This window comes from Balaenoptera physalus, assembly GCF_965194825.1.
Source record: "Balaenoptera physalus genome assembly, chromosome: 1".
Lineage (NCBI taxonomy): Eukaryota > Metazoa > Chordata > Mammalia > Artiodactyla > Balaenopteridae > Balaenoptera > Balaenoptera physalus.
In genome coordinates, this window is record NC_138882.1 from 161,460,295 (window position 1) to 161,473,629 (window position 13,335).

The window sequence follows — 13,335 nt, forward strand, 5'->3', positions numbered from 1 at the left end:
ACCCCCAACCTCAACCAAAATACTCCAATCTTACAAGGCCCCAGCATTTTACCACTATTTTCCAAACTAAAACAAGTAATTTAACACTCAAGACAGACACTATATAGATATATATTTTAAAATGCTTTTTGAAAAAGCATTATATGTAGCTTTGAACAAAATGAGGATATCCATCTATCCCCAAAGACTGCACTTAATAGTAGAAGCTAGCCCCACACAGGGCCAGTTTAGATGACAGGCGAGTTTAGTTTTGCATGCTTCAAAGTTGACCAAACCAACTTTGTCCCTGTGTTACCATATCAAACTCAATTACAAATGTCAACCAAAATCCCTTCCAACCTGACTGTGGTAATACTTCGATGGAAATGCAATTCACGTGAATTAACTATGCCACTTTTAATATTCCGACTGCCTGGGACAGTTTGTTATTACCTCCCCAGAATACATTAAATCTCACATTGTTACTTGTTCTCCAGACTTCTACGACAAAGTTAAAGGGGAAGAATAATATCTCATGTTTGTAGTACTTCCATAAAGTTCTTCCACACATTACCCACTCAATCTCATTATGACAGATGATGTGAGGCATTATTATTCCTCTTTTAAGGTAATAAACAGGATTTAAAGTTAGGTGACTTGCCCAAGGTCACACAGTTAATAAGTGGCAGAGTATGGACTTTCCTAAATCCAGGTCTCTTGGGACTCCAAATCTCATGTTCATTCTACTACATCACAGCGGTATCCATTACAGGATCACTCATGCATTTCCATTCCAGAGGAGGCAGGACAACCAACAAATCTGAAGCCAATTAAGCTAAGTTGCCCAGAACTGCAGTCTCCTTGATACACCACCAAGACCTGAGCAGCCAAAGTCCTAAGAAACAACTAAATGTTGAAACCACCTCCAAAATAAAGAGGAAAGCATATTGGTGACACCTTGTGGGTTGGTACAAGCGGGTGATATGCATTCAGCCAAATAATTGATCTCATCTGTCATCTAAACTGTCACAAAGTTTTCATACCTTTCATATAACTCAATTATCTGCAGTCATAGGGGATAGCAGAAGTATGGGTAATTAAAATCCCAAACTCTTATTTTGGTCAGCATTTTCAATGCCCTCCCCAATCTTCCCAAACCCTTTACTGTTGCTGACAGGTAGCAAGACTGGCAAGCTTGCTGTCTCGTGCACCTAATTCTGCAAATTCCTTTGAACATGCAAAAGGGAAGTAAGGAACAGGTTAAGTGTTTGTATTCAATTTTATAAAATAAACATTTGTTTTAATATAACACTTTGCCTGAGAAGTCCTGTATTTGTTTAGAATTTAAAAGTTTCCATGCTTATGTTTGACCCTGTGATTACTGGACAGGGTTTTCGATGTATCTAGAAATTGATCTGGCTTCCCCCTTGATTGCCACTGAGTGCTGTACAGGACACTTCAGAGAGCTACAAAACACCAACCTAAGACAGCCCTTCCTATGAAGTATGCTGCCAGCCAAACTCATACCTCCCTGAATAAAGGCGTGAGTGTAGACTGACTTTGTCTTTTGATGTCTACATTACAGTATAGTGGTTAAAAAGTTCTTAGAGTGATTTTCAATACAAGTTGACAATATTTCAACAGTCTTAGTAAAAAAAAAAAACAAAACTGCAGAGTACATAAAAGTACACATTTATAAACATTTTTCCTACCCACTGCATTCCTATGAGGATAATTAAGTCCAGTGGGGCCTATGATATACTTAAGGTTGAAATATTAGTGTTCATTTGGCAGTGGCTTACTTTAACAATAAACTCCTTAATGTTTAAGCATTTTCCAAAATAATTTCCTTAAATGGTACTTGTGGGGGAAGTTCAGCATGTAGCACCTATCCTGTTGTAACAGAAAGACCTATGCTACGTTTGCCAGTTTTTCAACATTCATTTCAAATTAATGTATTTTGCAGCTTTGGCCGATTTCTCCCAGGATTACTGTTATTTGTCCTTACCAGAGGTAATTCTAACAGCATCTTGTCAGAGTTTCTGTGTATCTATAGCAACGGTATTAGTTCAAGTTTAGATTAATGGAGGTTTTCAGTTCATCTGCAATTAGGCTTCAAAATTTAGTGTAACGAGTAGAGCAGATTCAACACTTAAAAAAGCTATAGCTATTAACAAAATACCAATGTGAAACACCTATTTTAATTAAGTGAACTGCCAACATAATGTTTCAATCTATACATTTAAGCTGTACTACCCCTCTTCCTGTGGGAACTAAATTGTTTGGTGACTGGACTTAACCTTTTTGCAAGGAACAGTAGTTGACAAGATATCCACCCTTTTCTTCCCACAAGCCTTGAGCCAGAAGTGTAAATATCCACAGGAGCACTCACCTGGTGTACAAATACATCTTCCTTGGTGTCATTCCTACAAGATAGAACCAAGTTGAACAAGTTATAAAATTGAACACTACATTTCATGTTGCCAAAGATTAAAAATACACTTGGTCCTTTGTGCACTCCCCTCCCCTTTTTAGAGACTTTCTCGGTTGCCAACCAGCCATTAGGAAATTAAGAAACAGAACAAAAACACAACTAGTAAGCCACAACGGTTTTGCTAATAACTCTCACTATCTACCTTAGAAGCATTAAAGACTAATAAAGTGTGACCTACTAAGCCATTAAGAGGATAGAAGTGACTAGCAACATATATTGTCACTCCTCATCCTACTAAACAGTGTTCCTGCACAACCCACTCCTACCTCTAAGAGCATGGTTACTAACTTAAGTAGGAGAGATCATGAACATATTCTCTTCCATTAATTACTAGCTTCCTTCTCACTTCATCCTCAATCATTTCCTTTTTACCATTTCCAATTCCCAACTTTCCTTGAGGATCATAAAGATGACCACAGAATGTACAATACCAGGAATGAGCCCTAAATGTAAACTATGGACTTTGGATAATAATGATGTGTCTGTGTAGGTTTATCAATTGTAACAAATGTATCCCTTTGGTACAGTATAGTGGGGGAAGTCATGGGTGCAATGTGTAGGCCTGGGGTATATGGGAACTATGTATTTTCTGCTCAACTTCGCCATGAACCTAAACTGCTCTTAAAAATAAAGTACTGATTAAAATAGAGAGACAAGATCACAATGAAGTACAAATATGAACACCACCAATACTGACATCATTCACACGGCAAGCATTGTTTGTGCTGGAGAACTAAGGCGGTGAAGATGAATGAAACACTAATCTTTAGTCTGTTCCTAAAGAAATATGGTTGAAATATTTGCTTCAGGACTTTACAAGTAGCTATTAAAGTAGGCAACATTTGCCCTAAGTCTTAAAGGAGTTTACTGGAAAATGAGAAAGATGTTCCAGGTGGAGAAGTCATGGACATGGGTAAAACCAACAATGAGCAAATTAAGTGCAAGTTGGGTTCAAACTAGCTGGAGAATATGGCTAGGGCTGTGGCTGTGTGGAAGGGTGAATATGGGCTAAATCATCATGTAGGTAGAGAAGCCAGTAAATGCTTTTATGTAGTGGACATATAAATTATTAGATAAATTAGAACATGATAAATTATTCGGTGTTAAAAAGTGGTTGCTATTACGAAAAGTTTGAAGCCAAGAGGAGACCTGTTAGTTATAAAAGCTACACCAGAAGTCCAGACTAGGACTGATGGAGGTCTGGACTAAGGGGCTGTGTATGAGGGAGTAGACTTGAGATATTGTTCTTGAATTAATATGGGAAAAACTTTGTGGATGAATGGAGGCTAGAAGTCAGGGGGCACTGGTGAATGATCTGAATTTTTAGCTTAGAGATTGCAGGTCACGGTGATGATACTATGAACAAAAAGAAGCACTGGAGGAGCAACAACATTTCTAGACCTTTATTGATTTACCCTACCCTATTGTCTTTAGGTCAGAGTTGAGAGAGGACTCAATAATAGTTCTAGTGTTTAATGACAAAAGGAACAAAGGTTACAATGAACTAGCCTGACTGGTTTACTGACTATTGGCTCCTTGCTGATCCATGGAGCAATGTGTGCACCAAAGAATCCATATAGCTCGGATTATCATAACACGAGGACATTTAATTTATGGAAACAGGATTACTTACGCACGCGCGCACGCGCGCGCGCGCGCACACGCGCACACACACACACACACACACACACTAAGCTACCCAAAGAAGTACCCAAAGAAGGCGAGTGAAAACTGACCTTATAAGCTAGTTGAGTATTAGGAACACCTAGGTATTAATGGTTGCTCATAATGTCCACCTGTCAAATAGGTCCACATACATCACATAAACAGTTCCATAGCCACCACTAATTAGCTTTCATCTCCAACACGATTGAATTTCAAGCTCTAAGGTTGTTCCAAAGACAGGGGGCACTACTTCCATTAAAGGGAGTGAAGGGTATAAGACTTGTCAGATGACTAGGTAAAGGATATCTGGTATTGGACTTCCATGTAAGTAAATTAATTGAGTTCTGAATATAGTATTTTACAGTTTTAATATGCATTAAAATTTCCTAAAAAATGCAGCTTTCAAGAGAGGGATTTTTCATTACTGACAATGTCACCCATGTATCTGGGTAGCCAATACAACATTTTTTTCTAATATAGTTGCAAATAGACATTTACAGATGGAAAACATTATACACCCCAACAAAAAGAAGTAAAAGCAGTTATCTACGAATTTTACTTCAGGGCTGTAAAAGGAGTATTAAAAAAATTCACCAAAACTACTTCTCCAGTCAGGACAATCTTAAAGATAGTACAAGACAGGTAGTACATACAAGATAAATCATCTCTTGGAAAACAGCTTAGGGAGAGGTTTTCTGGGTACAGAGCTATGTGGAAACCAATATATGTTCACTAATGATGTCTTGCCAGACAAGGTGATACTCATTTATTTTGTTGTCACTAAACCAGTCTATAAGAGAATATATCATGGTCAAAAGATATATAGATCTTAGGGGACTTCCCTGATGGTGCAGTGGTTAAGAATCCGCCTGCCAATGCAGGGGACACGGGTTCGAGCCCTGGTCCGGGAAGATCCCACATGCTGCAGAGTAACTAAGCCCGTGCGCCACAACTACTGGGCCTGAGCTCTAGACCCTGCGAGCCACAACTACTGAAGCCCGCAAGCCTAGAGCCCATGCTCCGCAACAAGAGAAGCCACTGCAATGAGAAGCCCATGCACCGCAACAAAAAGTAGCCCCCGTGTGCCACAACTAGAGAAAGCCTGTGCGCAGCAATGAAGACCCAATGCAGCCAAAAAAAAAAGTATGTAGATTTTAGGGAAAAACTTGAGAGATCAAAAAATGTAGTTTTAGCCAAGCCATAATACTACAGTATGGATGCAATAAATCAATCTAGTTGCAACTTGTTAAAGGACTACCAAGAAGTTCAGGGCACAACCAATAGGAAACCTGATTTTTACTCTTCATTCTACTATTAACAGCTGTGTAACCTTGGAAAGCTGTCCCCTCCTAACTGGATCTTTTTCTTCACCCACAAAAGGGGAAAAGCTTAGACACCTAACAGCTTATACTGCAGAGGGTTTACGTTCCAGATACTGTGCCAAGCGCTTTAACTCTTTAGATCATACCAATCCCAAGGTAGGTGCTTTTATATTAACCCCCCGTTCTACAAATTAGGAAAATGAAGTATGCGGTCATCTGCTTAGACTGGTAGAATTTGATTCCACAGGCCCTGCGCTTTATCATGTTGAGAACTCAAAAAGGACCAGTTTGGAAATCTTTACATATTTCAGCTGTAGAAGCAGGTAACAGCATATGGTTTCTCCAATTTTGGGAGAGGACAACAATGAATAACAAGCATCCCTACATCCTCACCTGTAGTACACAAAGTTATTCGTATAATTAGACCAAGGTTCTGCTGCACGTTGCCCCCTCACTTCCCTCAACACTTAAAAAATGTAAAAACCATTCTTTGCTCACCAGCCAGATAAAACCAGTTCTGAGAGAGTTTCTTGACTCCTGATCTATAGTAATACTGGAAAAAAGGCATGTCATGGCTACTAGAGATCTTACTGAAGAGGGAAAAGCAGCAATTGAAGATGACCAAAATTGCTCATCAAGAAGCATGTTTTAACCTTTAACTATTTATTAATGCAATGAGGAGAGAATGGAGGCATCACCTGCACTGCCTCTTACCTCCTGAGAACCAAGAGGCATACTTCTGCCTTTACCATACTTTACTGAGGGTGGAAGGTTAGACACAAGCAAAAGTATGAGCTCCAACCCCATGGAGCCAAGTCACTGAAAACAAAAGCTGCCATTCTTCTGTCTAGCACTTAGCATACTGCAGGAACATGGTAGGTGCTCAATTTTAAAGTATCTATTGAGTGTCTACTATTCATTAACATTAGCCAGATCTAATCTACCACAAGCCACTGGGCTGATGATGAAAGGATAGCAAGCCCAAAGGCCTCATTCAATTCTTTAATACTGTTGGGTATTTACTTGTGCTAGTTAGCTATCTGGGCATTGTGCTAAGCACAAGAAATAAAAATAAGATGTGGCCTATCCTCAAGGATTTCTATCTAGAAGGCCACCACTATTCAATCTAAGGCAGCAGCTGAATTACCAAATATGGTTTTCTACATATTATAGTATGTTAAGTCATACTAATCAGAGAGGAAGGAGGAGAGAGGGGCAAGGTGGGATATAGAACACAATGGTTAAGAGCTCCTTACCAGAACCACTGGAGCCAAGGTTGGAATCCTGGCTATCCCCATTACTAACTACATAATCTTGGGCAAAGTGCCTTATTTGTAAAGCCAAATATCTAAGTTTGTTTTCTAGTAGCCATAATAAAAAGTAAAGACAAGTAAAACTAATTTGATCATTTCAACATACATGGTCAACATAAAATATTGAAGTATCTTACATTCAGTTTCTCAGATGCTTAATAGCCACATGTACCTACTACTGTATTGGACAGCATAGACAAAGTGTTCCAACAGTGTCATTCCATGTATCACACACCAGCCCTCCCATTCTCCTGCAGTCAAGTGTACTCTTTTTGCTGTATTCTTCTACTCCACCCCTTGGTATTAATAGATCATTATTTACAACTGAAAATTTTTTAATGAAAACATACTTTTCTCACCTATCTAGAAATATAATATTGTTCTCATTCAGCAAATAACACAGTAGTGACTTCAAGGAAAAAGAAATCACACAGATAGCAAGACACTGAAGAAAAAAAGGGGAGACCATTTTAAGTTAAGAGAATGCCAAAGAAAAAGAAATCCTGCAGGGATCTAAAGAAAATGGAACTCTCTTCAAAGTTCCTAATATAGCACAATGAAGGTATGTCTTTTTATGCCTCCACCCCCTTCCACCCCACCCCATCCCTCCCTTAGCACACCACCAAATCTTCAAGCCTTCCCTAGTGCCACAACATTTACTCATTTAGGTTACAGACTACCTATGATTTCTTGGTTCTTACTGTGCAATCAAGTTATTATCAGTTTGACTTTAACAGCCCAAGAGACTTGGCAATCATCTTTCCACAGGTCTATAAAGTTAAAATTAACAGGGTTTGTAGGGTCACAAACTGTTGTATATTTTTCTCTTTTTTAACAACACTTAAAAAGGCAAAACCTGTTCTTGGTTCACAGACCATATAAAAACAGAATGGGTTTAAAGATAAAGATCTAGGGCTTCCCTGGTGGCGTGGTGGTTGAGAATCTGCCAATGCAGGGAACACGGGTTCGAGCCCTGGTCTGGGAAGATCCCACATGCCGCGGAGCGGCTGGGCCCGTGAGCCATAACTACTGAGCCTGCGCGACTGGAGGCTGTGCTCCGCAACAAGAGAGGCCGCGATCGTGAGAGGCCCGCGCACCGCGATGAAGAGTGGCCCCCGCTTGCCACAACTAGAGAAAGCCCTTGCACATAAACGAAGACCCAACACAGCCAAAAATAAATAAAATTTTAAAAAAAATGAAACTTAAAAAAAAAGATAAAGATCTAATACTCTCTTTTAATTCCTTAATTGCCTCCCAATATTAGGTATTAAGCAAGTCCTTTACTTCGTAAAGACAATCTGCACGCTGGACTAGAACTATATTACAGCAATCCCTAACTATACGAAAATAGGCAGTGAAAAGCAGAAAGCTTTTCAAATCTGGGGAACTAGTAGCATACAGCTCTAGTGACAAGCTAGAGATCATTTAAGAAGAACCTTTCAATGGCCAAGAATAACCCCTGCCCCCATTATCTGTAACCATGTAGAAACAACCAAACTGAAGACAACTAGGGTCTATTTTCATAGACAGCAATAACAGCAGTTAGCACACACAAACTCCAGTGTCAGAAAACAGAGTTCAAATCCTAGCTCTGCCACTTAGCAGCTACACTTCCGGGGCAAGTTTACTCAACCTCTCTGTGTTTCAGGATAGTACCTATTACCTGAAAGGTTGGATTAAATCCATTAGCTGATTTTAACCATTTACTACAGTTCCTAGCATAAATACTTGATAAACATTAGCTACTCTTATCACCACCATAATGAAGGATCAGTTATATACACATGGAATCCCCAACAGGTAAGCCCCCCGCAAAGGGAGACTAAACCTGACAGCCATGACTAAGTATTTTTTCTAAGGAGGGACAGCTAAACCTTTCCCTGGCTTGGTTTATTAAACATCATCCTAGACCATGGGTAAAAAAAAATACACATAAATGCATATAGGAAGGAAAGTCAACAACAGGAGAGAACTAAGCCCGACAGACTGTGGTAAAAAGAGAATGTATGCCCCATTTACAGGTGGTAATACTCATGAGCAGCTGATTTTCATTTACATGGAACTAAAGACCCCAAAGCTAAAATACAGCTCTTAAAAAAAAGAAGATACTCTGGATCAGGTAGGCCACCAGTTTGTGATCTCTTCTCTGTTTGATTCTTTTTGCTCCATATACCTTGTCCAACCCTTACAATTCAGCATTTTAAGTACTCTGGATAACAGAAAAGTATTCCTATTCTGGTCACTATAAAAAGATGCATGTCCGATTGTAAAATAAATTGTTACTGATTCATGCCAATCTTTCATAAGTTTGGTGAGCATGGATTAATCCTCAACACCTGGAAGCAAAAGAGAAAATCAAGTTTCTAGATTTAAAAGCAGAGAATCAAACCCTGAAACCACTGACCCCGTGGCATCCTTCTAACGCCATCTTCAATAGTCTTGAGTGAAGTTTCTCATTATAAAATGAAAAGTAATTTTGGGGGGTTAATAAACGCCTCCAGTCACATAATCCAATTATCTTTTGCAGACACAGCACACAAAGGAATAACAATGAATTCCTAGACTACATAGCCTAACAAAATAAAACCAAAAATTTTGCTGTGTTAAAAATCTTTCTACTCTTATTTAGCACCTTTCATACAATGAAACCCTTTAAAAAATAATTCTAACAAGGCTATAACAATTATCGCAGGCAATAACATAGACTGAAATACATGTTTACAATAAAAATACATTTCTTTAAAGGAAAATTTTACATTAAAAATGTATTTCAATTATAAATACTTGAAGAACCTAGAATATATAATTCATAGAATTCCAAGGTTAAAATTAGAGCTACACCAATCATCCCAAACACTGCATCCTCTCCTTTATACAGAAACAGTACACGTGTGTGACACACACACTTTCTCTCTCAGGAGAGCCAGGTGCCTCCAGCCCCGAACCACCTGCTAGCTTCCAGAACTATAGTTCTTTAAGACATACATTTTCCATTAAGGTAAACCTCTCCTGAACTTACCTGCTGTTAGGTTTTACAGTGTCTTGTTCAAGTCTCTGAATCATTGAAACGACAAGTTTTAGAAATGTAAAGCACATCTGAACCAGTTAGTGTGACAAAATACTTGAGGTTAAGACAGTCCAAACAAAGGATCATCAAAAGCCAACTTACATTTAACTTGCCCTGTATGATGGCCAAATGAGTTGATCGCAAGTCAGAACAGAGAGATTCAAGGAATGGCATCTCACAGAATAAAAATTTGGAGTATATGAAGAACTACTTTTACCTTGGATTATCAACTGTTCACTTGAAAAATATCATAACCTAAGTCCACTTAACAAATGCAGCAAAACAAAAAACATATGCTACAATTTCTAAAGCACAAACTACTTAAAAGCCTGCAAATTACAGTCCCTCTTAATGTGCACACCAGTGATATCCTATCACATTGGGTCAAAGGTCAAAAGCAGTGTTCCTCAAGGTAAGGCCCACAAGCCATAATCACCTGGAATTCTCCTTAAAAATGTACCCCAGACCCAATGAATCCAAGCTGGGAAGGAAGAATTCAGGAATGTGCATTTTTACCCTTCCAAGGTAAGCACACTTAAATTTGAAAACCACTGGTTTAAAGGTGAGGCCAATAAGGAGAATCAGAGTTAAGACTGAAATACTAATGGAAATGCTAACAAATTCAGAGATCACCTAAAAAGTGATCGAATACTGGCATCAAAGCATTCCCTTCCTTTCTTCCTCACTAGTAACCCATTATCAAAAAACTGATGAAAACAATGTGGCCTTGGCCTGTCCCAAAGGCAGTCTGGAAAATTCCTAAAGATTTTGGAAGAGACAAAATGTTTCCCCACAACTGCAAACGTGGAAAACAAACCATCAAACGCTTACAATCTCTTTTGCTCTGAATGCTTCCACAATACCTTATGGTTGAGTAACTAACGGTTTTTCATCAGCCAGTTGCGTGTCTAAGCTTAATCTTGACCATTTGGCTTCCTTCAATACTGCCCATTTCAGAAACATTTGGTGTTACTTCTTATTCTTAAGTTCTTTCAAACGTCTAGTGTAAGTAAGGATGGAAGACAGAAAATGCTGAGATGACTGTATCACACGTGTAAGGCCAATACTGCTGTTAGCGTGCACAGTGCTCTGCACCCTGGTAACTGCACTACTAGCCTTGGCAGCCATCTTGGATATGATGCCTGGCTGACAAGGAGACCATGAAGAGCACTGTGAGTAAACTGCCGTTGTTACCATCACTATAGCTACAAACAACTCTAAGGATTAATCCTAAAGATGCAGTTTGTAGCTCTGCCTTCAAATACGAAGAATAATGTTACCGTGGACTAAGACCGCTCTAATAAGCTACAACCAAACCTTTAGTAAGTACGATTTGGGGGCATGGAAGTAGGAGAAATAAAAATTGAGGAAAGGAAACGGGCCATTCATTTTCTTCCAGATGTTACAGTATGAGCAAATAAAAACAACTGTTGTCAAAACAGCCCTAATGTGAAATTTATCAGAGGCATTGTAAAACAGCATACAGTGGAACACCAAACAAAGGAATTATATCCTTAGTCAAAACGACATACTTGCATTATCAAATCATATTGTCTCTAAAGGGTAACAAGTTGTAAATAACCTACATAATTAGTGGCTCACATTTTCAAATACCAGTTTCAGTAACGTATAAAAGCTTGACAAGGATAAAAATGTAGTGGGCCTGAGCCTAACGGAATTATACCAGATCTCAGCTTTCTCAGTTTGCCGTAACTGGTAAGAGATGGCTCACTCCGCTTGCCTTTTAAATCGCTTTGTACCTTTCAAGTTAGCTTTAGATTAACATTTAGCTGCAAAACAAAGACAATCTCTAGATCCATTAATCCTTTCAAGTCACCAAGGAAAACAAAATCCCACTAACAATACACCAGAGGTGGCAACCTACAGAAGCTCCAACAATCCCAAGTCCGCAAAGCCTACAGATGGGGCAGAGCATGCAAGAGACAGGACGAGGCTTCAGCGGCGGTCATCTCACCTGTTGATGAAACCATATCCGTTTCTTACATTGAACCATTTTACTGTTCCCAAAACCTTCGTTGCTGGAGAAAAACAAAAAACAAAAAAACCCCCACAATTACCACACATCCTTTTTTTTTTTTTTTAAAACCGCCACGCATCAGCATCCGGTGGCTCCCGCGTTCCCCGGCGGCGGCCCGCGGCCACCTGACAGCCTTTCTCTCCAGGGCCCGCCGGCCAGCCGCGCGGTCCACGTGGGTGAGCCCACCGCTGCAGAAGCCCGGGGCGCGGGCCCGAGCTGGGTGTGCGCGGGGACCGCGGGGTGCGGGCGCTGCGGCGAGCACGTGAGAAAAGGGAAGCCGCCCAGCCCACTCCGGCCTGCGTAGGCGGCGCGCCGCGCCCTCCGAGTACACGCGGAAGGGAGCGGGTGGGGGACGGAACAACGGCGTGCGGGCCCGAGCGCACGCGGCCGGCGGGCGGGCAGGCGCCGAGGGGAGGGACCCCGCCGCACACGCGGTCGGCGGCGCGCGGCCGCCCAGGGGGAGGGGCGCGCGGCCGCGCGGGGTCTGCAGGGGGCGCGGGAGGCGGCGCAGGCGCGCCTCGGGCACGCGGACCGGGCGGGCCGGCGTCCGCGAGTGGGGGGGGGCTTGGGGGAGGGGTGGCCGCGCGCCGCCGAGTCGGTCCCCGCCGGCCGCGCGCCCGCCGGCTCGTCCCGCTTCGGGTAACGGTTCCGCCGCCAAGCTTCCCTCCCGCCCCACCCCCGTCCCCGTCCGGTCCTCACCGATGACCTTCTTGTCCCCGCCGGCAGGCGCCGCCGATGTGAGGCCACCCGGGCCGCCGCTCCCTGCGCCGCTGCCCGTCGTGCCGGGCTTGGTGTCGGCAGCGCTGAGGGCGGGGGCGGCGGGGGGGGCGGCGGGCGGCTGCTGGGTCTCGGCCTCGCTGCTCATGGTTGCGGTGATGGTGACTGGGGCCGGCTGCGGCAGCTGCGGCTCCTCCCGGGATGTGATGGTAACTAGGCCGGCGGCGGCGGTGGGGCTGCTCAGGGCTCTCTGGGGTCCGCTCTCCGCTCCCGCTACCGATCGAACTAGCGAGAATGGCGGGACGGGCGGGATAAGCCCGGCGATCGACCCGCCCCAAGGATCGTTCACTGGCCAGCAATGCTGTCAATCTCACCACCTGACCTCAACTCTTGGCTTCTATTGGCTAATACTCTATCACTCCTCCACTGTCATTGGCCCTTAGGCAGCTAATTCGGCCGACCTGCAACCGTTCCTGCCTCCGCCGCCGCCATAGAGACCGGAACTAGAATTAGAGTCAGCACGAGAACCATAGAGTACCTGAGAGGACGGGCAGAGGGAACGTGACTTTCACGAGGCGGCAACCTGGGCGGGCCCGAAGTCCGGGGCTGTGTCCTGGCCGAAGGAAAGGCACGGCCAGACGCCTGAGCCGGGATTACCCGACGTGACCCGGGGCCCAATTACACCTTAGTTCCATATGGAGAGAAGGCCTCCCGCCTGCCCTGCTCCAAATATGGTCCTT

General features: G+C 42.5%; 1 protein-coding gene across 2 annotated transcripts in view; it reads right to left on the minus strand.

The window, feature by feature from the left end:
* YBX1 (Y-box binding protein 1) overlaps positions 1-12,894 on the minus strand; it is a 19,009-nt gene extending 6,115 nt beyond the window's left edge. For both annotated transcript variants that reach the window (XM_082466488.1, XM_082466487.1), the window contains exons 1-3: positions 12,578-12,894; positions 11,816-11,879; positions 2,372-2,405 (exon numbers count right to left, since the gene is read on the minus strand). In XM_082466488.1, coding sequence (XP_082322614.1) covers positions 2,372-2,405; positions 11,816-11,879; positions 12,578-12,743 — 264 coding nt within the window. In that variant the 5' untranslated portion in view covers positions 12,744-12,894. The remainder of the gene's footprint in view (positions 1-2,371; positions 2,406-11,815; positions 11,880-12,577) is intronic.
* Between the last annotated feature and the right edge of the window lie 441 nt (positions 12,895-13,335).